The 25,003-nt window shown below is 43.5% G+C and overlaps 8 protein-coding genes across 9 annotated transcripts; 6 read left to right on the forward strand and 2 right to left on the reverse strand.

The window, feature by feature from the left end:
- Positions 1–8,534: 8,534 nt before the first annotated feature.
- On the forward strand, positions 8,535–8,891 carry ONS95_005681 (uncharacterized protein; the record flags this gene model as incomplete). Its single annotated transcript, XM_058499102.1, has 1 exon — positions 8,535–8,891. One exon carries the CDS (start codon positions 8,535–8,537, stop codon positions 8,889–8,891), a length of 357 nt encoding a protein of 118 aa, XP_058351369.1.
- Positions 8,892–10,112: 1,221 nt separating this feature from the next.
- AMD2_1 (Acetamidase) lies at positions 10,113–11,040 on the forward strand (the record flags this gene model as incomplete). The annotated part of the gene is made up of 4 exons (XM_058499103.1): positions 10,113–10,493; positions 10,544–10,819; positions 10,875–10,898; positions 10,963–11,040. The coding sequence occupies 4 exons, from the start codon at positions 10,113–10,115 to the stop codon at positions 11,038–11,040; spliced, it is 759 nt and encodes a 252-aa protein (XP_058351370.1).
- A 314-nt stretch (positions 11,041–11,354) lies between these two features.
- Positions 11,355–12,530, forward strand: ONS95_005683 (uncharacterized protein; the record flags this gene model as incomplete). The annotated part of the gene is made up of 6 exons (XM_058499104.1): positions 11,355–11,612; positions 11,667–11,714; positions 11,770–11,986; positions 12,045–12,119; positions 12,193–12,327; positions 12,379–12,530. 6 exons carry the CDS (start codon positions 11,355–11,357, stop codon positions 12,528–12,530), a joined length of 885 nt encoding a protein of 294 aa, XP_058351371.1.
- A 306-nt stretch (positions 12,531–12,836) lies between these two features.
- ONS95_005684 (uncharacterized protein) lies at positions 12,837–13,103 on the reverse strand (the record flags this gene model as incomplete). Its single annotated transcript, XM_058499105.1, has 1 exon — positions 12,837–13,103. The coding sequence occupies one exon, from the start codon at positions 13,101–13,103 to the stop codon at positions 12,837–12,839; it is 267 nt and encodes an 88-aa protein (XP_058351372.1).
- Positions 13,104–14,297: 1,194 nt separating this feature from the next.
- On the forward strand, positions 14,298–17,959 carry ONS95_005685 (uncharacterized protein). 2 transcript variants are annotated; one of them, XM_058499106.1, is made up of 6 exons: positions 14,298–15,897; positions 15,964–16,446; positions 16,501–16,738; positions 16,788–17,313; positions 17,376–17,558; positions 17,620–17,959. In XM_058499106.1, the coding sequence occupies exons 1-5, from the start codon at positions 14,560–14,562 to the stop codon at positions 17,380–17,382; spliced, it is 2,592 nt and encodes an 863-aa protein (XP_058351373.1). In that variant the 5' UTR covers positions 14,298–14,559; the 3' UTR covers positions 17,383–17,558; positions 17,620–17,959. The 2 variants fall into 2 exon arrangements, with proteins under 2 accessions (XP_058351373.1, XP_058351374.1); XM_058499107.1 differs by having other exon boundaries at positions 17,384–17,558.
- Positions 17,960–19,381: 1,422 nt separating this feature from the next.
- ONS95_005686 (uncharacterized protein) lies at positions 19,382–20,992 on the forward strand (the record flags this gene model as incomplete). Its single annotated transcript, XM_058499108.1, has 1 exon — positions 19,382–20,992. The coding sequence occupies one exon, from the start codon at positions 19,382–19,384 to the stop codon at positions 20,990–20,992; it is 1,611 nt and encodes a 536-aa protein (XP_058351375.1).
- A 172-nt stretch (positions 20,993–21,164) lies between these two features.
- ONS95_005687 (uncharacterized protein) lies at positions 21,165–22,767 on the reverse strand (the record flags this gene model as incomplete). The annotated part of the gene is made up of 2 exons (XM_058499109.1): positions 21,165–21,670; positions 21,735–22,767. The coding sequence occupies 2 exons, from the start codon at positions 22,765–22,767 to the stop codon at positions 21,165–21,167; spliced, it is 1,539 nt and encodes a 512-aa protein (XP_058351376.1).
- A 902-nt stretch (positions 22,768–23,669) lies between these two features.
- ONS95_005688 (uncharacterized protein) lies at positions 23,670–24,801 on the forward strand (the record flags this gene model as incomplete). Its single annotated transcript, XM_058499110.1, has 5 exons — positions 23,670–23,999; positions 24,046–24,160; positions 24,218–24,470; positions 24,536–24,638; positions 24,691–24,801. 5 exons carry the CDS (start codon positions 23,670–23,672, stop codon positions 24,799–24,801), a joined length of 912 nt encoding a protein of 303 aa, XP_058351377.1.
- Between the last annotated feature and the right edge of the window lie 202 nt (positions 24,802–25,003).

The following is a 25,003-nucleotide window of genomic DNA, read 5'->3' on the forward strand; positions in this document are numbered from 1 at the left end:
ATTAACTTTCTCCTCTTTCCTTAGTAAGCGGTATAAGCTTTATAACCTTTAAGTAGCAGCTTAGGAATATTACTCCTTTATTATTATAGTTCGGGCTAGCGTATTAGTACGGCTTTATAACTTAGAAGTTATAGCTTAGGATCAGGTCTTTTATTCTTTATATTATTTTAGCGCGGCTTTATAACCCCGAAGTAATAGCTTAGGATTAAGTCTTATAATTCTACTTCTTCTTTTCTCTCTAATAGTGTTTAAGAACTATAAATATAAAGTAAAGGAAATATAATAAAAGAAAGTATCTATATAGATTATATAGCTTAAGCGAGCTTCTTAATATTAGCTTAAGAGTCTTAAAGGTTTAAAAGAGTAATAAATACTTTAAACTTCTACCTTAATAGGTTTTTAGTTAAGCTATTAGCTAGTATATTATTTATTAGGAGATACGTTACCTGAAAACTCCCCTTTTTATACTCCTATTATAGTTATATATTCTGTATATTAATATACTGAAGCTTTATTAAGATTCACTAGTTCTCTTTAACTATTAACTGAATTATCTGTTTATTATTATAGAATATATTCTACGGAGCTCTTATATTAAGCCTTAGCTCTTTAAAGAACCTTTAAAGCGCTATTACCTCCTTAGTAGTCTGTTCTATACTAAGAAGCTCTGCCTTAGTTATTAAAGTAGTGATAGTATCTTATTAGGAGGCTTTCTAAATAATAGCTTCTCTAAATAGTATAATTAGGAATCCTTAGAAGGAATAACGCGATTTAGTGTTATCTATAAAAGACGCGTCTAAAGTAATAAGAAGGTGTATCTCTTTATCTTTCTAACTATAGATAATAGCTAAGAATCTTAAGCTGAATAGATATTATATAGTCTAATTAACTACCTCTAAGTGTAGTATACTTAAGTTAGTAAGGAAGTATAATAGTTAAGAGGCTATAAAAGCGACGTCTAGCCGGAGTATAATAGCTATATATAGCACTAACTTAACTTTCTTTTAATATTCCTTGATTTACTTAAAAGTTACTATACTAAGGTTCTTAACTAGCTTATAGTACAGGAGAAGCGTGCTAGGGTACTTCCTATCTACTATATTAAACTTCTAAGCTATCTTCTTAATATAGATATTATATAGGAGAGACACTATTTTCTTTTCCCTATTCCGTACTACTTATACTCCTAAGAACTATTCTATATCTCCTAGGACTATTAGCTCGTATACCTCGTGTAATTTATTTATAATTATCTAGCCCTCTTTAGCATATCTAATATAATATAAGACCTGAATATTATTAACATAGAACGCTATAAAGATAGTCCTATACTAGTTTATAAAGATATATAGCTCCTCTGCGAGTGAAAATAGGTTTAGCTTACTAAGTATCTTTATAAAGTCGCTATACTAGAGTATAAGTGAGTCTCTTAAGCTATAAAGCGCTTAGTTAATTTCTACTACTATTCCTAGTTTTTTCTAGCTTTCTGAAGGGAAATACAAGATTAAGGCGCTTCTCTTATCTCTTTTTATATTAATAAAGGCGTTAATTATATTAAACTGCTTTACTTCTAAGTCGAATTAAGCCGCTAGTACTATCACGACTTAGAACGACCTCGCTATAAGTATAGCTGTGTAGGTTAAGAATATTATAAAGTTATCTTATATATTACCTTATATTATAATCTAAGATTTATAACGCTTAAGCTATCTTATAGAATCTACCTTATAAGTAAATATCTACTTTAAGGGAATCAGTGAGGTAGCTATATCTTCCCTGGGAATTAGTCTCTAATAGTCTTAAGCTTCTAAGTTTAATATCTCTTTTTCCGTGTTAGCCTTAAACTGCTTACTATATAAGTAACTCTCTAGCTCCCTTTAGTTCTTAGGTAGCTTTAGGAGCTTCCTTTAATATTAGTTTTATAAGTTAGAAGCTCTTACTTCTACTTAGATATCTAATATAGTACTTGAAACTACTATATGAAGTGTGATAGTATTGTAGCTATTAGCTCGCGTTAGAGTCTTACTATAAAAAGTTATAGTAAACTTTTAAAAGCGCGAGTAGCTATCTTATCTTAGAGCTACTACTATAAAGTAATAGCCGTGTGTAGTAAGCTTTTTATATTCTCTCTAAGCTTCTTAAGTTACCTGGATTTAATTATACTCTATTACTCGCTACTATTAGTAGCTATTTCTAGCTGCCTGTAGAAACTTAGTCCTTATCGCTTTAAGAGAAGCTTTTAGAAGCTTAGTGACTTATTACTTAAGGTCTTATAACTATTAGCTAAGTAATATAACTTAAGAGTATATTTATTAGCGCGCCTTCTTAATATCTAGACTAGTATTATTACTACTTATAGCGTCCCTCTAGTACTAGGGTAAGAGATAATTAGTCTTTATAGCTTTAGTATTTCTCAGGGCGCTTTAACTTAACTTCTCATAGGGAGTTAGATCTCTATTACTATCGGCGAAGTTATTATTATAAAGGATTATATTATTACTCTCTACTCCCGAGGTCTAACTCTTATAGGGGGGTAATTCAGAGGTCTAAGGGAGCTTTAGCGAGTTAACCTTTATTAGCTCTTATACCTCTAGTATTACTCCTAAGCTTTATAGAAGCTCTATTAGAGTAATATCTATTAGTTCTAGTACCTTCTTAGCGACTAGTATAGTAGTCTTAATACTAATATTAGCCTTAAATATAGCTTTGTTTAGTTTAGCTATATATTCCGCTATAACTGTGTCGGTAATATTACTAATACTATACTCTATATCTAGAGTAACGATATTCTCTTCTAAGTCTTTAATAAGCTCCCTTAGAGTAAAGGTAGGTTAGCTAACTTTTCTCTCTTTCTTAGGGGAATAGAACGTTATCTTATTAAACCGGATATTACACGTGATTACTATATAGTATAGCTAGGGCACTTAGATCTTATATAAGTTAGAAGTAATATAACTAACTAAGTATCTAATATATATCTTAGGGCTAACTTTAAAGCTTCTATAATTCCTTCTAGCTTCTCTATTAGTTGTAATTAGATATATACGCGCCTTATACGTGTATACTTTACTTTAGTTAGGTTTTAAGTTAGTTAAGAGCTTCTTTACTATTAGTAGATTATACTACTGAAAATAGTTCTAAAACTATTCCTAGAGTACTTGATTTAGACTCCTTATCTCTCGGTATACGAGAGGATTTATATTATAAAGGTAGATTACTATATGATATACCTCTAAGTAAAGCTTCTTTAGTAGGTTCGCCTAAATATATATCTTAATAGATTTAGTAATAATCTCTTATCTTACGTGCTCTACGCTACTTATAGGTTCTTTAGTATATAGCGGGAGATTCTCTACCTTTATCTCTTCTCTTATAATCTATTCCTTGTACTTTAACGTGCCTTGAATAGCTATAACTAAGGTGTTATTATTATACTAAATAATATAGACTAATAGTCTATATTAACGCTTAGTCTAACACTTAAAGTTCTTTAAGACTAGTATAACGTAGCTAGTTAACTTACTTAGTAACGTGTAGCTAAAGAGCTTCCTACTATACTTATCTTTAATAATAAGTAGCTAGCGAGTGTTATTATAACTTATATTAAAGTTAAATAAGTCCTAGAGGATTCAGTAGAATAGCCTAGCTACTTTATTCTCTAACTTCTATCTTAATATAATATTTCTAGCGTATATAATAGTATAGTCTTTATACTAGATTCTCGATACTCTGTTAAATTATACGCTTCTCCCTGCTTTAAGTAACGCTTATAGAGTACTCTCTCTTAAATAGCTAGTATATAGGTACTATAGTTATAGAGTTACGGAATACTCCTTAAGTAGTTAACTTAATAATTGGAAACCTTGCCTATTTAAGCTACGACTTAGAGTTAGGTATATTATAATAGGCGTGTATATTAAGGTCACTAGGTTATAGGAGCGATAAGAGTATCTGAAAGGCTTATATTTAAAGAAAGTTAAGTTAAACTTTTGAATTAGTTATCTAATAACTATACTTATCTGAATCTCCTTATACTATAAAGTAGTATCTTTCCCTGAGTACTATAGCCCGGTGTCTTTTAGTAATACCTCTGAGATAATATTAATATAGAAATCACGGACTATAGTAACGTTATTAAGTGATAGGTCTTAAGTATTTAGATTATTCGACTTAGCTAAGGAGTTCTTAAATACTTATTTTCCTCTGCTAACTACTGGAATTCGTTATATTCTAGCTTCTATATAGTTGTTATTAGTTAATCTCTTAAAGGAACTTAAAACTAGCTTATTCTTATAATTAACTAAGTGCTAGGCGCTATAGTTATTAACTAAGGTACTCTCTAAGAGTATATAAGGAACGTCGATAAAGTCCGTAGTGTAGATTCCGAGTATCTCTTTAAGGTCTAAGAGCTTTAAATTAATAGTAGCTATATTAACATTTCTAGGGTACTTCCTTTTAGCTTACTAAGATAACAGTTCTTAGTTCTTACTAAGCTTCTTCCTAGTAATCTGAGCTATAGAGATAGTAGTCTAGCTTTCCTTAGAGATCTCTTAGTATAGTTCTATATACTTAGGTGCTTAGATAGTCTTATGAATCCTCTTAATTTACTTATTATTTAGATAGAATCTTATACTATTAGCTTAAAAGCTATTATAGGTGAAACAGAGCTTCTAGTACTTAATTAGAGGGTGCTAGTATCTAATTCTATAGAGGTAGTTAGTCTTCCTATCTCCTTGATTTAAATAGGAGCGATTCTGAGAGCTTCCGGAATAGTCTTATAAGCCTCTTATATTAGAACGACTACCTAGTATTAGTATAGCGTAGAAACTATTAGCTCTCTTACTTCTATTCTGGTAGTACTCCTCTATATTCGCTATAAACGCTAGATTATACTCCTCTAGTGTTATACTATACTAATATCCTAGAGTATTATCTCTTATAATATCAGTGAGTACTTAAGCGGCCTAAGTCTTTAACTAAACTAATACTATATTTAGGAAAGCTCGTATATTACGTATTTCTTATATATTAGGAATATTATATACTCTCGTAAGACAGAAGTTCTTTTACTATAGCTTATACTACGTGCGAGGTTTAATTCGCGACTTCTTATCTTAATATATTAGTAGGCTAAGTGTATTAGTGTAGTCCGAAATAATAGAGGTTAGTACTACTATATCTAAAGGTGCTATATTATACTTAATAGACTTGACTAGTGCTTATAGTCTTACGGCGCCCTCGGCTATATTATTATTAATTACGTTAGTTAGAATAGACTAGCTAATAGTATTATTTACTTAGTTAAAGAGGTTCTGAATATAGTTATTAAGCGCTATCTATTCAGCTAGCTTATTCGAGTACTCCCTTATTCAAGCTTCTTAGAGTACCTTAATATCTTTAAACTTAGCTTCTAAGGGCTTACTTATAGACACTAGCAGTTCTATTATATTCTTTCTTTCCTTAGTAGTAGCGGCGTTCTATTTCGCTAGTAAATCTAGGTTAGCTTATATTAATAATACTATCTACTTACTAAGGTAACTATTCGTCTCCTCTTATATAAAATCGTTAATACTTAGGAGATTCGGTTGTTACTTAATAATATTTCTAATGTTATCAGCGTTAGGGTTAATAAATCTCTAGATTCCTTTAAGTTCGGTATAGTACTAGAAGGTTATCTACTATTAGGGCTACTACTTTCTCTGATTAAGAGTATCACTCTTATGTTTAATTAACTTATCTTAAAAGTATATTAATATATCTGAGAGGCTTTCTATAGAACTAATAGTGTTAAGAGTATTTCGGGAAGTTCAGGGAGGTATTTGAAGGAGTTCTTTAAGTAGTAGTGTAAGTATCTCTTGATACTACCTATAACTCTACCTATACTACGTAGTATACTCGTATAATAGCTTAAACGAGCGAATATAGCTCTTAATTATCGTGTACTATAAGGAGGAGCTTTATGTAGTGTGAAAGTCTTGATTTATTAAGGTATTCTAGAGCTCCCCTATAAGAGGAAGCTCTAGGAGTTCTAGTTATATAAGTAGCCTCTAGTTAGCTGGAGCGCCTTAGGGAGTGCCTCAGGTGCGTCAGGTGCACGACATCTTAATAATGCGCAATAAAACTATGACAACTTCCCAACTGGCTTTAGAGGAAGGCTTTTATTCTTTTAAATGCGATTACCCCGCTTGAGAACATATTCCTTTGTTACTGTGGCGGGCCAAACGCAGAACACCCACACTACAAGAGAGGTAGCACTCATGGCACAAGGACTGCTTTGATGCCAAAAATTGAATTTAGAACATCTCAAGACATCACATATCTGAAGTAAACAACTTCACTATTCTATATCTAATAATCACTTTGGGTGAGTCTGTCTCAAACAAACCAACATGCATTAATATCCTTTGTCCGTTACAAAGTTTCTCTAGATGGGATAGGTAAAAGCAGTGAGTCTCAGAGCGTACTAGCTTTAATGTAAAACTTATATTGTCTGCAGCTGTCTGAATCACAGAGTGTGCCTGTGTGCTCTGGGTGCTGTATTTGCCTATTGGAATCAAGACCGCCGATCAGGAGCTCGGAAGCCTGAATGTCTTCTCCTTTGCTCTTGGCTTCAAGTTGGGCTTCACCTATTCGAGTGTTTCCGAGCCGCGTCAAATCGTTCTTTGGCAGGCAAGAACTGGCTGCGTATGAAAGAGATATATCATTCCTAAGCACAGGGACATGACAGCAAATAAGAATCGGCTACCTTCAAGGCTAGCTAGGATGTGATCAAATTTATTTGTGCATTATGGTAATGAGTTACTCAGTCTTAATCGTTGGTAGAGTACTAGAGGTTTCGAAAGAGTTTGAATGTTGAGGCTTGGTCATCGTGGGGCGATAGGAAACTCGTTTTCTCTTCAGTCTATCACACATCAGCCTCACGTCGGCACTCACTAACTGATTGGCCTCAGGGACTTGCAAAACCATCAACTCTTTGAAACCTTTACAAGAAATCGAAATTACTTAGTACGTAAGAAGTTTCCCTCCAGCATTGATTACTCCTCAAACTTACATCACGTAAACGCTCTCTCTGTGTTGGTGCTCTGCTCCCGCCCCACAGGAGTGCTTTGGGCAGGGAGGGTGCCAAGGAACTATCCTCTCGCTTACCACATTTAATGTCAACAAAAAGGATGACTTGATCACGGGATTTCAACACAGCTTGTGCGATGAGAGTTGAGGAGTACAATTAGCCTCAAATATCTAATCAACACATTTCCATTTAAGAATCAAAAAATTACGGGTGCACACTGGGCTTCTGAGTTTTCAGTGAGGTCAGATCAGATTCTCCGGAGGTCGCGCGGGGCTGACCACGCAACGCGCACACTGAAAATCAGCAGCCAGTCCGCTGCGGACAATATAATGCCTTAAACTGCCGTTAACACAATCTCCCAGGGGGCAGTAATGAAGCGAGTCGCTAACTTTCTAACAACCAACTAACTGTATAACAGGGCGAATGCGCTACACTGGGCCCTGTAAAGTGTGTACAGTCTATTGTAACTTAATTTCGGAATACTTGGCAGTTGTTTGAATAAGGTAAGAAACGTTGCTTTTTCTACGAGGCCTAAGCAGTATGATTGTTTGTATATAAAAAACCTCGTGGGAATGGTGTAGACCCTGAGAATCGGAATGAAAAGCAAGTTGCAAACAGTTTCCGGATACCTTACCTATAGCTAAGTATTCCGAAACTACATTGATAGGGACTGTATGGTCCCCTCCCCGGTTTAATTGTCTAGCGCCTTTTCAGCACATTGCTATTTGAATGTTTTAAACCCTGTTGCTTAAAGTTATGCATCCAATCAAAAGATCAGATTGTTGATACAGTACGTCTTGATTGGCTTAACCATCTTGAAACTTTTGCAGATCCTCAAGAGCGGCACTTGTATCATCGACAGTGCTAGACAATTAAACCGGGGGGAGGACTATATTCCAAACGGCTTAGGGGGTACTCACGTCACGACATGAAAGTTTCTGGACCTCAGAATATGAGTCGAAAAAAAAAAAACATACAACAGCAGGTATTCGCTGGTGGTCACCCACCCAACTACTAATCTGCCGATCTGGTGCTTATGTATGGCAGAGCGGACGGGATGCCCAGGTCTCACCAGTCTATGGTCGTATGTGGCAGAAATCACTGTATTTAGGGATATAGACAAAGCAGAAATGAGTGCTGAGGTGATTCTAAATATACTGGGTCGTTAGTTGCTGTTTGTGGCCCTTACTAGCCGGCCACCTCCTGTTTTGCTCGGGGCTTTGTACGCGAGCCCCGAGCAAAACAGGAGGTGGCCGGCTAGTAGAGTTTTCAGAGGTGAGGTAGTGTTTCATGCGCACGTACGCCAGTGAAACACTACCTTGTTTCTAGTCCTCTTTCACGTTTTTACACGTGAGATCATGTTTGAACAGAGCGGGAAAAGTAACAAAACAACTATCCTTTTCCTTACTAGCAAAAACTTGTCATCTTTCTCTATAAATCCATATTTACAGCAAGATCTGAGGCTATGACAGAAAAACGAATTGCCGACCTCCAATGTCAGCTCCTGGAATTCCAGACAGAAGTCAAAATCTTGGGAGATCATGTCGTGATGCTATCCAAGCGTGCAGCTCCGACAGGTGTGGAAGATGGTCCCCTGCTGAAGAAAGGAAGAACGACAGCGACACCCAAATCCAAAGCCAGAGCTGCCCCGAAAGCAAAGAGGCAACCTCCGGCGAAGAAAGATACCTCCCTGGAGATTACAATCCACTCGCGGTGGGTGAAGCAGCTGTACGCCCAGCTCAAGAACGCCGTCCGCCAAAACTGGCACAATTCCTTTGCCCTGACATCAATCTTCATTATCTACTCCAATACACAGGTCTGACCAATCTTGGGGGTCACCTGAGCCCGCTAGACTCCCCGACGCCAATGTCGCCTTCCTCACTGGTATTGTCATATGTAGCCATCGTGCCTGTGGTTGAACCCTGCACGCATCGCTGGGAACTGCCCTGTTTCTGGTTGTCTGTCTTGGTAGGAAAGTCAGAGGCGGAGAAATCACCTGTTTGAAATGATCAGTGTCTGTACCAGATTTTGGTAAGATGACGAAAAAGAGGGTGCTGATTACCGTTGCAACGAATCATGTCCAGGTAAGACCCTGCGTCTTCCTTCTCTATGGTCTCTCGCTGGTGTTCTTGCTTCGATGACATGATGAACGGAAGTTGATTGTTTACAATTGTAATTATGTTCAAGGGGACTTTGGAAGTTGACGAGTTTTGAAGTCGATAGGATTGAGATTGATTTTTTTTTTGGCTTTGCTGTACAGAATTGCCAGAATGGTCACGAGCAATTTCTCTCAAATATACACGAAGACTCAGGAGGAACGAGCGGCATCAAAGCTACTTGCTCGAAGGAATGAAGGTCTCATCGGTCCATTGTATGACTTGAAGGACTGCCTTCTCAACTCATCCGTCCATGACTCAGCTTGTTCAATTGTAGAAACTGGAAGTTTCATCGGTCCAGGAAGATATGGCCCTGCTCTGCCCAATTGAGAAACCTCTCATCGGTCCAGGCTGAGGGCATTCTCACGAGATCACCTTACCGTTCTCCTCCACGAGGACCCCTCGTTTAGTCTTCTCGGTTTTCTTGTATTGCGCCAGAAGCGTGCCCTTGTTGGGGCTCTCATCTCTTCGGCTTGTTACAGGAAGGCGTACGTGGCAATCAGTCAATCTTTCTTCTTTAGGAGCCTCGGAAACCAGGATATCGGCATCTGCAGCTTCCCGGTCCAGCACCTCCTCACCCGAAGCAAGCCCCACGGCAAGCTCTCACAGACTCCAACGCCTTCATGTTCGGTGAAGGTTCAACTTTCCTTTGAGTACCTAGGTATGTTACCAAATCTGACAGGCAATTGACCAATTCATTCTAGCGGTCTTCATCGGTCACCAGAATTGGGATCTTCTGATTGGTTCACCCAGTGCCTGCTGCAGCCTGGGTGAACCTTAGGCAAGGGACACAAAAACATCAGAGTACCCAGTCAGGTAGAAATCTGCACACCCTTTGTAGACTGATGCGCGTACATGTACTGCTCAAAAGATTCCTTAAAATCGCGATGTGTTCTTCAACAAGAATCGTCTTCGCTTTCGTACTCTTCACTATCTGCTTCGTTGCTCTGTGGTCGAAAACCGTGAAGATAAACTCCAGCATTTTCATCCCAGGAACTCGATCATGGAAGGAGATTGCCTCCGAAAAGAGATGCCAGAACATGGACAAGATACCTAAGGATTGGATCTTGCCTGAATCGGTGATTAAGAAGAGCCACGTAACACGGAGCATCGCCGGACATTTCATTGAAGATCTTTTGGATGAAGAGACACTATTTATCTCCAAACTCGATGTCCCGGAAATTGTGGAGCTTACAAGCAATGGTTCCCTCACCGCGGTGAAGGTCATTACAGCATACTCAAAGCGAGCTGCATATGCACACCAACTGGTTAGTGAACACCTATGCTCAACCAAAAGTCTTACATAACCTTCTACTAGTCAAATCTCCTTCTCGAAATCGCCTTCGATAATGCACTTGAAAGAGCCAAGGAGCTTGACGAGTACTTCAAGAAGAATCAAAAACCCATCGGTCCTCTGCTTGGAATCCCTCTCATACTCAAAGACCAGTTCCACATCAAAGGCCTTGAAACTTCCATGGCATTTGTTGGTTGGATCGGCACTTTCGAGGGAAAGAAGGGTACCGGAAAAGAGAACAATACAGAAAGGGAATTGATTAGAGAGCTCTATAGCCTTGGCGCGATCCCCATCGGAAAGGTAAGTGTTCTCCAAGCATGCCTAGTATCGAAACGTTTACTCACGCTTGATTCAGACTTCTCTTGTCCAGAGTATCTCGGTGAGCTGGATCACCCCCAACCTAGTATCTATAATCCTGTGGCAAAACGACTAACTCATCGAAGGCTCCTGAGACGAACAACAATATACTTGGCTATGCATGGAATCCGCATAATCAGCTTCTATCCACCGGCGGATCCTGAGGTGGTGTGTTGATTTGTCACCTGACCTTCTAAATGTAAGATGCTAATAATCTTTGACAGGAGAAGGAGCAATGCAGGCTTTGAGAGGAAGGGCGTTCGGAATTGGGACCGACATAGGTATATAAGTTCAAGACTTCTACCTTTCTAGCTGCTGACGCTTCCCAGGTGGCTCCATTTCTTGTCCGCCTGATTCAATGGCGTCTTCAGTCTCAAGCCTTCCTTTGGTCGTATCTCATTCAAGGACGTGGCGAATACAGTATGTTGGATCCGCCCTAGAAATGATCGCATCTCTAACCATCTAGGGCACTGGCCAAATGATCATGGCTACCGTTGCCGGTATATTGGGACACTCTGTTTCGACGCTTCGCCTAGTGTTCAAATCACTACTCTCCACAGAGCCATGGCTTTATGATCCATATGTTCTTCAAGTTTCATTCAGAGACTACCGGATGGAAGTGAATGACAATCTTTCTTTCGGTTTCGTAAATCATGATGGCGTTGTGACCCCACATCCTCAGATTTCCCGCGCACTTGGCATCGTGAAGAAAGCTATGCTTGCAGCCGGACACGAGGTACTTAACTTCAATCAAAGGACCTACTTTCACGTGTTGATGACAGGGTGGCAGACAATTCCTTGGGAACCTCCCTCAGTGAACGAGTCGATTGCTATCCACGTCAGTAACGTAGAAGTTTCTCATTCAGTGAAAGCATACTGACTGTACTTACTAGGGTCCTATTGCTCGAGGTGACGGATGTCCTGATATCTACGAGGCTAACAAGCTTTCTGGGGAGCCTATTGTTCCGGAAATTCAACATTTGTTCCCCAATGGAAATCTACAGCCATCCATGAGCCTTGTAGACTACGAGAAAGTGGTCGTGCATATGAAAAGCTATCGCCAGAGATACCATGACTACTGGAGTTCTACAGCTAGCAAGACCAGCAATGGTACGTATTGAGGAGGAAGATATGTGCTACGTTGAAGTCTAGTTACTGACACTCCCAGGCCGTCCTGTGGAAGCAATCATCCTTCCAGTTTCTCCTTATGCTGCTGTGTTGCCGGGCAAATTCTTTCACTCGCGTGAGTGGACCTGCCAATATACAATCAGTCGATCACCTTCATTAGATTTAAATTGGCTAATGGTATCAAACAGCATACAAAAGTTTTATTACTGTATTGGATTACACAACAGTTGTCATTCCAGTCACATTCGCCGACAAGAAGATCGATGTTGTGCCAGCCGATTTCGTGCCGCTGACCGATAAGGATCGATTGAATATGGAAGCGTGTAAGTTCTCTTACGTTTATCTAATTTGTTGCAAAGATTGACTGCAAACAGATGATGCTGAAATATACGACGGCGCTCCGGCTTCCATACAAATTGTTGCAAGGAAGATGGAAGAGGAAAAGCTTCTCGCAATGGCGCAAGTCGTTGTCGATGCGCTTGAAACATACTGGCAGAGTGAAGAAGGAAAATCACACCCAAGTTGAATCTTTTAGGAGTGACAGCCCCGTTTTGTTTTGCCAGAGGGTTTCGGTCGCCGACTCGAGACAGAAAGTTGAATTTGCAATTCATATTTGACAATATCCTGAACAGCCTGTTCTGGCCATGATCTATGCCTAATGAACTCGAAGTGACTTGCAAAATTATGAGATCTAGATTTGTTCCCTTACAGAATCGCCACCCAGCCAGAGCATGTCTATAACGGGAAAGAAGCCCTCTGGGGTTTGCCTTCAGCCGGTCTCAATGTTACTGCTGAGATATTTCTAAGGACTCGAGCTGCTCCAACACTTATCTCAAAGTCGGTCTGTCTTTGCCAAAATTGCCATTCTGTCATTCCTCGCCTTTCGCAAATTCATTCGCTCGCTCGTTGTCCACCACTCCATTGCTGTTTGGCGACCAGCAACTACTACATCCTCCCCACTTACGTCGAAAGCTGCCCAGTCCTCAGGGTAGAGCTTATCACCTGCTCTTATGACTCTCCTAGCCCGTTGAGGGAGGGGTATGGAAGCGCTCATAGGCAGATCCAGATTTACAGAGGCATCTTTGCCATTCTGGAGCATCGATTGTGCAATGCCTGATGAGCCGTCGTACCTGAGATGTAGTTTCTCTCATATTCGGGAATTGTAAGTCCGAATCGAATATGTAAGAGTTTCCGAGACTTTTACGAACTTTACTCAGCTTGTCGAATCCAGGATAAATGAAAAGACTGAGAGAGTAAACTTGAGCTTTCTCCTGACTTGCTGTAGTCAAAGAGCACCAGGCTTGGTCCTTTGCTCATACGAAGTCTTCGATCGAAGTGTCGGTGCCTGGTGTCTCTATTCTTATCTGTCCGGATTTGCATGAGTAGAGCTCGACAAGGTCATACCAGCGATCACCTGGACGGATTATTTGGTTGGAGCGCAGATTCTCGAGGTACTGACGATAGAGAACTTCCGGAGAACACCATTCATGCCAATTGCATCGTTGCTCAAAATCACAAAGGACCACTGATGCATTGAAATTCAAAAGCATCAACCAGTCCGCTCTGGCACTTTCCATGCTGACCTTGATTATTCTCATTCCGCGACGTCAATAGTTTCTGGTTCTCTGGGATCAAAACATATAAAACAGCAGGTATTCTCTAGCAGTTATCTATTTAAGTAATCGTGTGCCAATGTGAGGCATATGTGAGGCAGAGTGGACGTGATGCCTAATTCCACTTCCCTTCCGGAGCACGACCAGTTCAGGAATCTGATGATTGGTTCCGAGCTACCTTAACGGAAAGATGCGGCCGAGACCAAGGGATAATACAGCGCTAAGTTAACAGTAACCGCACCCCCTTGCTTGATAGTCGGTAGACTCTCGGTAGACTCTCCATTGAGAACCCCTTAAAAAGTTGACGAGCGCTAGATAGCCGTGCAACCATCTACTTAGTGAAGCGCTGTATTGTCACTGGGTTTTGGCCTCATTTCGCCTCTAAGGTATAGAGATGTAACGAAGTAAGGGTGTAGCACGGGGTCTACACAAGGAGAATTATAAAATCGCCAAGTGATGATTGCGGCACCCAAGCACCCACTGATTAGACAGCTCCGTTTGTTACTTGCACCCCCGTTTCATGTTGTTGAAAGATATCAATCAGTAGGTTTGATTTGCCTTATTTTGGTCGTTTTGATGCCGCCCTGTAGCCTAACTTTAGCGCTGCTGCACTCGCAAGGGGCCGGCCCGCAAATAAACGCCCACGCTATCTCCTCAACTCAATCTGTTAGAAATATGGGGCTTGTAGGCGTAGACTCAGTACTGTAGGCGGTACTACTGAGTACGCTACCCCTTTATATAGGAGATTCTCTCTGTAGTAGCTCTCTATACAACTGCAATTCTGACACAATCGGTTCTGTACCGCTGCTGCGCCGCTGTTGGATTATTCATGAAACTCAAGATGAGCTCCCGGCACTCCTCCATTTCGTTCTTCTATTCTACTCTTCAGTCCTCTTCATCAGCCATCCGTCATTAGAATTCAACTCAAACTTTCTCTAGAAAATGGCCGAGGCCAACGATCTTGACCTGCCTTCAGTGCAGAAGCTGCAGTCGGTCGAGCAGATGGAAGTCCTGGACATTGTGGATTCTCTTCGTGCTTGCGGTCTCAGCGAGCTCGTCGCGCTGCCACAACTGATTGTCTGTGGTGATCAGTCTAGCGGGAAGAGTTCGGTGTTAGAAGCGATTTCCGGGATTCCTTTTCCCAAGCAAGATACCCTATGCACTCGATTTGCGACCGAGGTGATCCTCCGTCGTGCTGCGAGAGTTGAGATAAACGTCTCGATTGTACCAGGTGAGGACAGGGCTGCGACAGACCAGGACCGACTAAATCGATTTCGCCGCGAGTTGAGAACCATAGATGACTTTGGGGACTTGTTCCACAGTGCAAGGGCTGAAATGGGACTGTCGTCCTCGGGGAAATCATTCTCGAACGATATTTTAAGAATTGAGTTCTGTGGGCCATCTCAACCTCAATTAACACTTGTTGATCTTCCTGGCCTTATTCATTCTGAAACAAAATCACAAACCACTGGAGATGTGCAACTAGTACATAAGCTTGTTACCCGGTATCTGGAAAACCCTCGAAGTATAATCTTAGCAGTGGTATCGGCAAAAAACGATATCGGGAACCAGATTATTCTTCGGAATGCACGAAAAGTTGATCCACAAGGCCTAAGGACCCTGGGAATTATCACTAAGCCAGATTGTGTAAGGGAAGGTTCGAAGAGTGAGGAGGCATTTATCGCCCTCGCCAAGAATGAAGATGTCAAATTTTCTTTGGGCTGGCACATGGTCAAGAATCTTGACTCCGCCGTCAGCCAAAATCAGCAGGAGAATACTCGAGATCAGGAAGAGGCCGCCTTTTTCGAACAAGGTGGCTTCAATCGCCTTCCAGCACACACTCTTGGGATCAAGTTTTTACGTGCTCGCCTGAGCAAAGTCCTCTTCAGCCAAGTACGACGCGAACTTCCACGTCTCGTTGAAGACATTCAAACTCAGATCACAGCGACAAGGCTTGCGCGCGACAAGCTAGGACCGAGTCGAAGCAAGCCTGAGCAACAGCGCGAATTTCTCATTTCCCTCAGTCAAACTTTTCAAACCATCTGCCGAGATGCTGTCAAGGGTGAATATGACCACGAGTTCTTCCAGCATGATTTGAATCCAGAGAGACGACTTTGCGCGAGTGTGATGAACATGCATTTTGATTTCGCGAGCAATATTCGAAAGGAAGGGTCATACTGGCTTATGGGTAGTGAGAACATGTTCACTGGGAGATATCGATCGCGCGATGAGGCGATAAAAGAAGCCTGTTTGCTGTTAAAGAGAAGCCGTGGTCGCGAGGTAAGCGATATCATCATCCCTGTGGCTAATTTATCCAAATAGCAAGCTGACCAGACCCTCTTACAGCTCCCTGGTCTGCCGAACCCTCTCCTTGTTGGGGAACTTTTCCGTCTCTATAGTCGCCCTTGGGGAGATCTTGCACGGCAACACATTAAGAAAGTCTGGGAGACAGCAAACAGGTTTATTGAGCTCCTTCTTCGATACTTGACGGATGAAGATGTCTGTGAGAATATCTTTCGCTTCTGGTTGCAACCTATCATGGATGAAAAGTTGAATTTGGCCTACTCCAAACTGGATGACCTTCTCGAAGTCCACAAAGACTATCCAATGACAACAAACAGTCTCTTTCTAAGCAACAGAAAAAACCCTCGACAAGATTCTAACAAGAAAGTTTTGGAATCAATGCTCAATGACCGGTCAAAACTAGGCAAACCTATGAGCGTCGACGAGATCACCACAATGTTATCTGCTATTACCACGAAAGAAGATTTGGACATGGATATGATTGCAGCCGAGGAAGCATTTGATAACATGAATGCATATTATGAGGTATGAAGGGCCTCCTTACCCAAAAGCTACTGCTATGAAACTTACATGCGTCAGGTTGCCATCAATTTGTTCACAGACAATGTCCCAACTCTTGCAATACAATCGCCAATCATCCGCGAGGTTCCAAGAATTTTCTGCCCTACAGCGGTGTACAAGATGGGAGCGGAGGTCGTCTCCAGCATCGCCGGTGAGTCAGAGGAGAAAAAAGTGGAAAGAGAAGCAATCCTGCGCAGATTGGACACCTTGGAAAAGGGAGCTCGCATTTGCAAGCAGTATGCAAAGCGCCCACAGTGTAAGTTCTATCAGACCCATACTGGATGGGTTGGTGCTAAAATGGCCAGTTCTCGATAGTTCATCGGATGGGACCAATATAACAGGGATGCGCGTACCTAGCCCCGGGAGATCTAAAGTCTCCGGCAAGAAGACCTCCGAAAAACCAGCATCCACTTCCAATTTCGCTCAGGCCGAGAGCCTTTCCAAACCATTGAGCAATATATTTACCCCAGGTGCCGGATTCGGATCAACAGCCGGTTCGTCACAAGGGGGCCTGTTTGGAGCGCCTTCGTCTGCACCCGTGACTAAGAAAGATTCAGATACTGGACCAATCAACCAAAGATCGTTTCACGATCCACCAGTAGCAGCCAAACCAGGGCTTTTTGGAAATCTTGGAGCGAACGCAGGTTTTGGACATACAAGCAGCCCAAAACCTACCGGTTTGTTTGGAAGTCCGAAGTCCAGCCCTTTCGGGCTTGGTTCAGGTACAACCCCTGGTTCAACAGGCGGGGGCTTCGGTGGCTTCGGTGGCTTCGGTGGTCCCTCAAAACCCTCACCTCAGGATGCTGCTAGAAGCACTGAATCCAGTGGCAAGTAAGTATATAGTCTAATTCCTAGCTTTATGATTGCACCTTAATTCCTAAACTAATTTTTAGAAACTAAGAGTCCTCGTTGACAACACCAGCACGACCACGAACGCCACGACAGCGTTACCGCCACCGACTGGCTTGGCTACTTTTCAGCCTTTCGTTGAGCACGAACCTGGTTCTAGCACAAACGCGATGAATTCATTCCTAAATATATCACTCATGCCTGAGTTCGTCGGGTATTCATGTGAGGTATGACACTTCCTGCGGGCTGAACGATCACTTGCATTGCTCTTCTCTAATTTTCTTCTAGGAGCTAAGGTTAAGAGACTACGGGTATTATGGGATTGGACGATGATGTATAGAATACCTATAAAGAGGGATGTCGTCTTCAGAGTCAGAGGTTTGCTTGGGTGGTTTAAGCGAGGAGTTGCATGTATCAGCGACCGACTACTAAGGAAGGACTGTCGATAATCGAGAAGAACATTATCTTGTTTTGTTTCGTACAATTTGCTCGTACTTTGAATAGTTTCGGAGTGACATAATGTAGAAAAGAACATTCTTCATGATGAGATTGTGTGGTAACGAAAGTTGTTAGGCTAGCAGAGATAGAAGCGCAAATGATATCACAAGCGCCAAACCCAGGTCAAGGCTCAATAGTTTACACTTTAGGAACTAATTAATGATCCGGAAAAACATATATCCCCATTTCCGGATTGCAGATCGATTCTTGGCAATGGTCACCTAGTTGTATCTTAGGAGCTGGAGGTGGAGGTGTACACCTGGGCAGATTTGTTTCGCTAAAGCTGCCCCGCCCCCTTTATTATCACCCTTCTCCAGTAAACAATCAAGCGAGATATAAATTGTTTTTCTTCTTCCTTGGAGTTTCAAGATAGAAAGGCTTAGATTCGAAGTATCGGAAGGTAAGCCATTTCATTACGTTCGTAGGTTTCCTATACGACATCAATCTGGGGCACGTAATTGTGCCACGTGAGAAAACTCAGGGTTTGGTCTCGCAGGCGGTGTTTGAAGAATGAAGCAGCGATCACGTGTTCTGCAAACCAGGTTTCTCAAAGGCTTCCAGTAACGGATGCAGTGGACAGTGGAAAATGCGCTTGATCCTCTGGACAGCTTGATCTAGTGTGATACAGCATTCAGGTCGATACCTCAGTCCATGATAATTTGGCATGGGAAACAATGAGTTCACAAAAGATGAGGTAAGCTTCCACAATTAAGCCTGTGCCCAGCGCCCTCCACAAAGCTTGGAGATCCAAGCAATGCCAACTTTCGGTACATTGTTCAGGGGTATCATCCGGCATCTCTTGCGGTCAGCGAGTAGGCTCTGGAGACATCTCTTATACACACCCTCAAAAAGGCTTGTGGCGACGTCGGATAAATGCTCGGACGGCACATTCTCCGTGAACAGAGGAACTTAACCTCTCCAGTACGTTAGTCTCCGAGGAGTGTGACCTCGTGCTCTGGAGCGTCTGTGGAAGAAGACGTTAGGTTGTGTTGCATGGCCGGCATCCCTGCATCGGGGGAAGTCCTCTCCGCTGGGCGGATACCACTACCAGCCGTCTACGACTGGCTCGCTTAAGCTAGGTATCTTCGTCAAAACCTCCACTACAGTACTGGTGGTACAGTACCTTTCGTACAGTACCTTGCCTCCCATCGCTTGAGGTGTATTTCCCCAGACCCCACCTTGAACAGACCAACAACCCCCGCTTTCCCCGAGTGCCCCGATCCCAGTCCCCAGACAGGAACACCCCAGACTTCCATCGTTGCCCTCTCTTCTACGGAGGTATGATCCCGGATCTGGTCTGCGTACCGCGCGGGTGTTTGCTCGCGTTCAGACCACAGCCAGGTTTGGAGAACATCGCGTCGAATTGGCCCGCGTGAGGTCCGGCACTACATCTGCATCAATGAGCACGCATCATATAAAGGCGCGAATCCACCCCCCTCGACGAGAGCTGGATGCAGCAGCCGATTAATCGATTCATCCAGCTTCTTCTATATCTCTCTGTCCGGCTCCATCTTCCACTGCACTCCTCACAGTGCCTCGCACACAAGTCATCATGGCAGAAGTGTCACGCTCCGACGACTTTGAGGGGTTGTCACTCCAGGATGTTCTCCCGAAGCGCACAAAGCCATGGTACAGAACTCCAGGCCTTCTGAAGCTCAACGTCCTCATGTTGTGCGCGCTGCTCACCCAGATCGCTTCAGGATTCGACAGTAGTATGTTGAACGGGATGCAGTCTCTTCCCCAGTGGCAGGCATTCTTCGGCACACCCACTGGTACTCGACTAGGCGCTATGACATTCGGTCCGACTGGTGGTATCCTGATCTCCGTTTTGGTATCCTCGCAGCTCTGCGAGCGATTCGGTCGTCGATATCCTATCTGCGGTGGGTCTCTCATCATCATATTCGGATCCATTTTGCAGACTGCGTCTATCAACTACGGCATGTTTGTCGTCTCGCGTTTCTTCGTCGGCTTTGGCCTGGGAATAGTGGCTACTGCAGCTCCTCCACTATTGAGTGAGGTTGCATACCCAGAACATCGAGGCAAATTGGTGTCTTTCTATCTCACCACATGGTCGCTCGGATCACTCATTGCTGCGTGGGTCACGTACGGAACTTTCAAGATGACTGGGTCTTCATGGGCCTGGAGAATCCCCAGTGTGCTTCAATGCTCCTTTTCCCTCGTCCAGGCAGTCCTCAGCTTGTTTGCACCAGAGTCGCCTAGATGGCTGATCTACAACAATCGCCGGCAGGAAGCCTTGGATATGCTGATCAAATATCACGCTGATGGGGACGCCGACTCCAGACTGGTTCGCTTCGAGATGGCTGAGATTACCGCCACTTTGGAGATGGAGAAGCTGCAAAAGATGTCGAAATGGTCGCAGTGGTTTGCCTCCAAAGGCATGCGACACCGTTTGTTCATTGCTCTCTTCATTCCAGCTATGCTGCAGGGGTCCGGGAATGCTCTCACTTCTTACTACCTCGCTAAGGTCCTCGTCACCATTGGAATTACCAATCACCGTACTCAACTCATCATCAATGGGTGCCTATCGCTCTGGAGTTTCATCACTGCCGTTTTCGCTGCCACACTCGTCGACAGAGTTGGTCGTCGCCGTCTCTTCCTTCTTGGCATGGGTGGCATGGGCTTCTCATACATAATCTGGACTATCCTCTCTGCTCTAAACCAAGATCGCCATTTCAAAGACCACGGACTAGCTGCCGGAGTTCTCGTCATGATCTTCATCTTCGGTCTCTGCTACCACCTCGTCTCACCCGTAGCTCCAACCTACATCATGGAAGTCGTGCCATTCTCTCTGCGCTCAAAAGCTTCTATGCTCTACCAACTGACTGGAAATCTTGCCGGACTGTACAACAGCTTCGCCAATCCTGTTGCCATGGACGCCATCGCCTGGCGCTACTACATCGTCTGGTGCGTTGTCATTGGCATCAACTTCACGCTCATCTACTTCTTCTTTCCCGAGACTAAAGGAAAGGCTCTCGAGGAGGTGGCGGTCCTTTTTGATGGCCCGGATGCTCTCACTTCTGGTGTCAATGCCATGAGAGAATTGCAGCTGGATGTTTATGCGGAGAAGGCTGTAACGATTGGAACGCACGCGGAATATGCATCTGATAATCATGGGAGTAAATCTGAGAAGGGTGGAAAGTGAGATTGATTGCGATTGTCAAATCCATCTTTGTGTAGTACAGAGGAAGACGTAAATAAAGTACAGAAGGTGGATAGTAAATGTGATTTCAACTATTCACCAACTTTTGTCAGGGAACAACGTGAAATAGGCTTAATCGTACCGTCTCTGCACCCGGCAACTTTCATGGAAACAATCATCTGCTATCAAGCCACACTTCAGCGCGCATCCATACCCTGTCGCAGTCATACTGTTCCGCAGCGCCCGTCCCATAAACCTTTATGAGAGGGTGCACAACGACCGTGATCGGTCTCCCCTCAAGCAGATCTTCGTGGTTGTCGTACCGAAGCAACGAGTGTGGCTGAGTCTCCGGGTTGTTGACGCTGAATGTCGGTTCTCCCATTTCCCTCAATCCATAACACCTGACCTCCGTCCTCCGAGTCCACAGCTGGTAGGAGAACCGCGCTGCTTCCTGGAAGATCGCTTTGCACTTCTCGATTTGCTTGGGGTCTGCATCCGGCTTCATCAAATGGCTCGCGGGCCCAATTAGGAAGCTTGAGGCGTGGAAATCAGCTGCTCTAACTATGAAGCTGTCTGTAACGCCGTGTAGGGACTTTTGGCCTTCAGAAGTGCTACTTCCAGGGGGTGGGAGCAGGAGCCTTAGCGTGTCTGAGCGCCAGGTATGGGCGTCGTGGGCATTGGCTAAGCGGTTGTGTCAGCTGATGTTACTGTAGAAATTTCTGTCTTTCGCGTGTTGGAAACCTACAATTCTGTGCCATTTCATACATCTTCACGAGAGTCTCTGCAACTCTGGAGCCGTTCAAGCCTTCATTTTGGGCATCTTCAAGGAAGAAGAACGGACTGCGGAAAAGAGTTGAGTACAGTATGTGTGTGAACAGCGCATTTAGAAGGAGCGCCGGGGATTTTGGTGTCTCGAGTCCGCCTGGTAGTTGACCATTCTGGAGTGCGACTACGTTCGACAAATAGTCCATCAGAGAGTCCTGGTCTGTCTTTTCCAGATTTTTGAGTAGAGCCATGTCTTTCAGGGCCATCCCCTTCGCCCAGCTCCTCATTTCTCTTCTCAGTCTCTCGAGCTGCCCAACGATCTTGCTGTCCTCTGCAGGAGCCCAGCGGGCCGACTCCATTTTACCAAATGACGCCTCTTGATTCTCCCGAATGAATCTATCATGCTCCATTTGTATGACTTCTTTCTCCTTCCCAATCTCTTGCAGCTGTGTTAGTAGTTTGTTGACTGTCATTTCATGTTCCTGATTGACTCGTTCCCAGTGGTCGTGATGTTTCTGCCTGTTGTCTTCCTGGATCTTTCTGAAATCATTCTCAACGTTCTTCAAAGTATTCTTATGATCTGCCTGCATCTTCGCTATCTGGCGATCCCTTTTCTCCAGTAATGCTGCAAGACGCGCTATCTCCTTCCTGCTTTGCTCCTCTCGTTGTGAAGGAGATGCACCTGAAGGATAAATGTAACGCCGAATGTCTCCCAGAAAGCTGGTGCGTTGACCAGGAGTCGAGTCCTGCTGCTGAGAGTGCATCCCACCAGATTTTGGTTTCGGTGATTGTGGATCTACTATTTCTTGGTGGTGATCTCTCCGACCAGCGTCAAGAGATTCGCTTTGCGAAGTCGTTCGTCCATGACCGGCTGTGTCTGCCACATTAAAGCGCCTGTTTTCTGGATCTAAAACTGACATAGCTGAGTTGTTTTTCCAACCCACTGCTGGCTCATATTGTCTGGACAAAGCTGGAGCTAGAGACGTGCTCGTTGGGAGTACGTTTTGGTCCATTGCTGATGTGTTCGACTCCCTAAGGTTTTGCAAGTCTTACAGATGGTGGAGTTGTATGGAATTGGCAACCGGGATTTTGAGAGTCTATAATTTGGGTTTCTTATCCTGCGAAAGATCATATAGAATCCTGCTGGCGAGGGGAAATATCCAACAGTCCCCACCTCAAGGCCACGTGGAGAGGAGCCAATGAGCAGCTTACGTCTTCCTGCAGCTCGATCGGATGTGATACATCTGCCCCTGTTTACGCGCCGCCCGCCCGCGGAAGGATCATGCAGTTCCGAAACAGTAACAGGAATGGGCGGAAGCCTAGAAGGTCACTTCTCAGCCGACCTCCCTCTCAAGGCAGTCTGACCTTCTAGCTAGGAACAAAACTCCGTCCATCGAGTCTTCGTCCGTGGTTGTGGACTTCTGCATTACTTCTAAAGCTTCTGGCTGCCTTTCATCTTCAGCTTTCAAATTTGCGTATGTGGAAAGTCGTTGAGTCAAATTTATTCAATGGCCATGGCGAACGAAACACTTCGGCAGCGGCTGAAGTCTTTGTCTCTCGATCAAACTTCTCATCACAAGATCATAATTGGCATTGATTATGGGACTACTTTCTCAGGTAGGACTTCCTACACCTGTCGGACTTGGGTAAACTAAGGACTTTTGCAGGAATAAGCTATGTCACCACGGACAAAAGCGACATCCATGATATCAATATCATTTCAGACTGGCCAGGCGAGCCACACACTACTTGGAAGACACCCACTCGTCTAGCATATCAAAGAGAGAACCCATCGCTCACAGAAAACAAATAGGGCTTCGAAGTCCGTCCAAAACTTATATCCTACTCATGGACGAAGCTCCTGTTGGATAAAAATGCTTTACCAGGAGACTACGACGACCCTGCTCTATTGAACATGACAGGCCAAGGCATGATGAGACTTCCAAGATTCCGCACAGCACCGGAGGTATGTGAGGACTTCCTTCGTGGCGTGTACGAGTATGTATCTGCAAAGCTGCGTCGCCAGATGACCGATGTAGTCTACGATAATACACCAATGGAGTGCTGGGTGACTTTACCTGCGATATGGTCTGAAGAAGCAAAAGTTGCAACTTTGCAAGCTGCCAAGAAAGCGGGATTTTCAAACCGTTCTGGAGATGAGATTTTCACAATTGCAGAACCAGAAGCTGCCGCTATTGCCACGCTGAAGATGTACTCTCATACCGATTCATTAAACAAGATCAAGGTACGTTATCCAGAGACCTCACATTGCCCTGTACTGAGCATGATAGCCAGGGGAAAATATCCTCATTTGCGATTGTGGTGGTGGAACGGTCGACATCACAACGTATACAATTGTGGAGGTTGAGCCGCGTTTAGAATTTGATGAGCTTTATGTAGGAGTGGGTAAGTTGCAACCACCAGTCTGAACAAGATAACACACCATATTGATTCATTTCATAGGTGGTAAGTGTGGCTCGACATATATCGACCGGAATCTGCACGCCTTTCTTTCCAAGCGATTCGGTAGAGCCTTTGATGAAGTCCCGGATGCGCAGAAAGGTCCAGGGAGCAAATTCATGACATGTTTTGAAATGTACAAGCGTGACTTCGGTAGGAACGAAGAGCAAGATGTGGTGGAACTGAGCCCACTAAGACTCGAAACGGAAGACTCATTCTTCTATGATGAGGAAGAGCGAATGGTGACACTTACTCAGTATGTTTCTAAGACTCAAGTTGGGTCAATTTCCAGCTAGGAAGATAAAACTGACATTCTTGAAGCGAAGAGATGCAGGGTTTGTTTGACCCGGTTATTGACCAAATTGTAAATTTGGTGGAGCAACAAGTGAAAGAGGCGAAGGAGAACCGGAAGAAAGCGATTGATGTATTTCACCAACTCAAATTGCTGATTGGTAGAGAAGCTAAATTGTAACCAGCGCATTGTTCTTGTGGGCGGATTCGGCGAGTCACCATACCTCAATAAGGTCCTGAAGGAATGGTGTCAACAACATGGAAAAATTACCTTGCTATGCCCAGAGCACCCATAAGTTCAGAAGGTATTAAGTTTTCTCATTCGCTGACACTATGTAGCCAATCTGCAGTCGTTCGAGGGGCAGCACTAAGAGGTCTCGAAGGAGTTACACCTCGTATCAAGAAAGCTCGTCGGCATTATGGAGTGGGATTGAATTGCACATTCGAGGAGGGGTTAGACCCCGAGTCTTTGGGATTCAAAGATGAATGGGATGGTAG

The sequence above is a fragment of the Cadophora gregata genome, assembly GCF_030347475.1.
Source record: "Cadophora gregata isolate MNR1 chromosome Unknown scaffold_16, whole genome shotgun sequence".
Lineage (NCBI taxonomy): Eukaryota > Fungi > Ascomycota > Leotiomycetes > Helotiales > Ploettnerulaceae > Cadophora > Cadophora gregata.

What these genes read in the sequence shown, in the direction of transcription:
- ONS95_005685 (XM_058499107.1), top strand. Translation starts at nt 14,560, where the DNA reads ATGGCCGAGGCCAACGATCTTGACCTGCCTTCAGTGCAGAAGCTGCAG. An exon ending in AGAGAAGCCGTGGTCGCGAG is followed by an intron (nt 15,898 to 15,963) that starts GTAAGCGATATC and finishes ACCCTCTTACAG; the next exon opens with CTCCCTGGTCTGCCGAACCC. An exon ending in TCGTCGGGTATTCATGTGAG is followed by an intron (nt 17,559 to 17,619) that starts GTATGACACTTC and finishes ATTTTCTTCTAG; the next exon opens with GAGCTAAGGTTAAGAGACTA.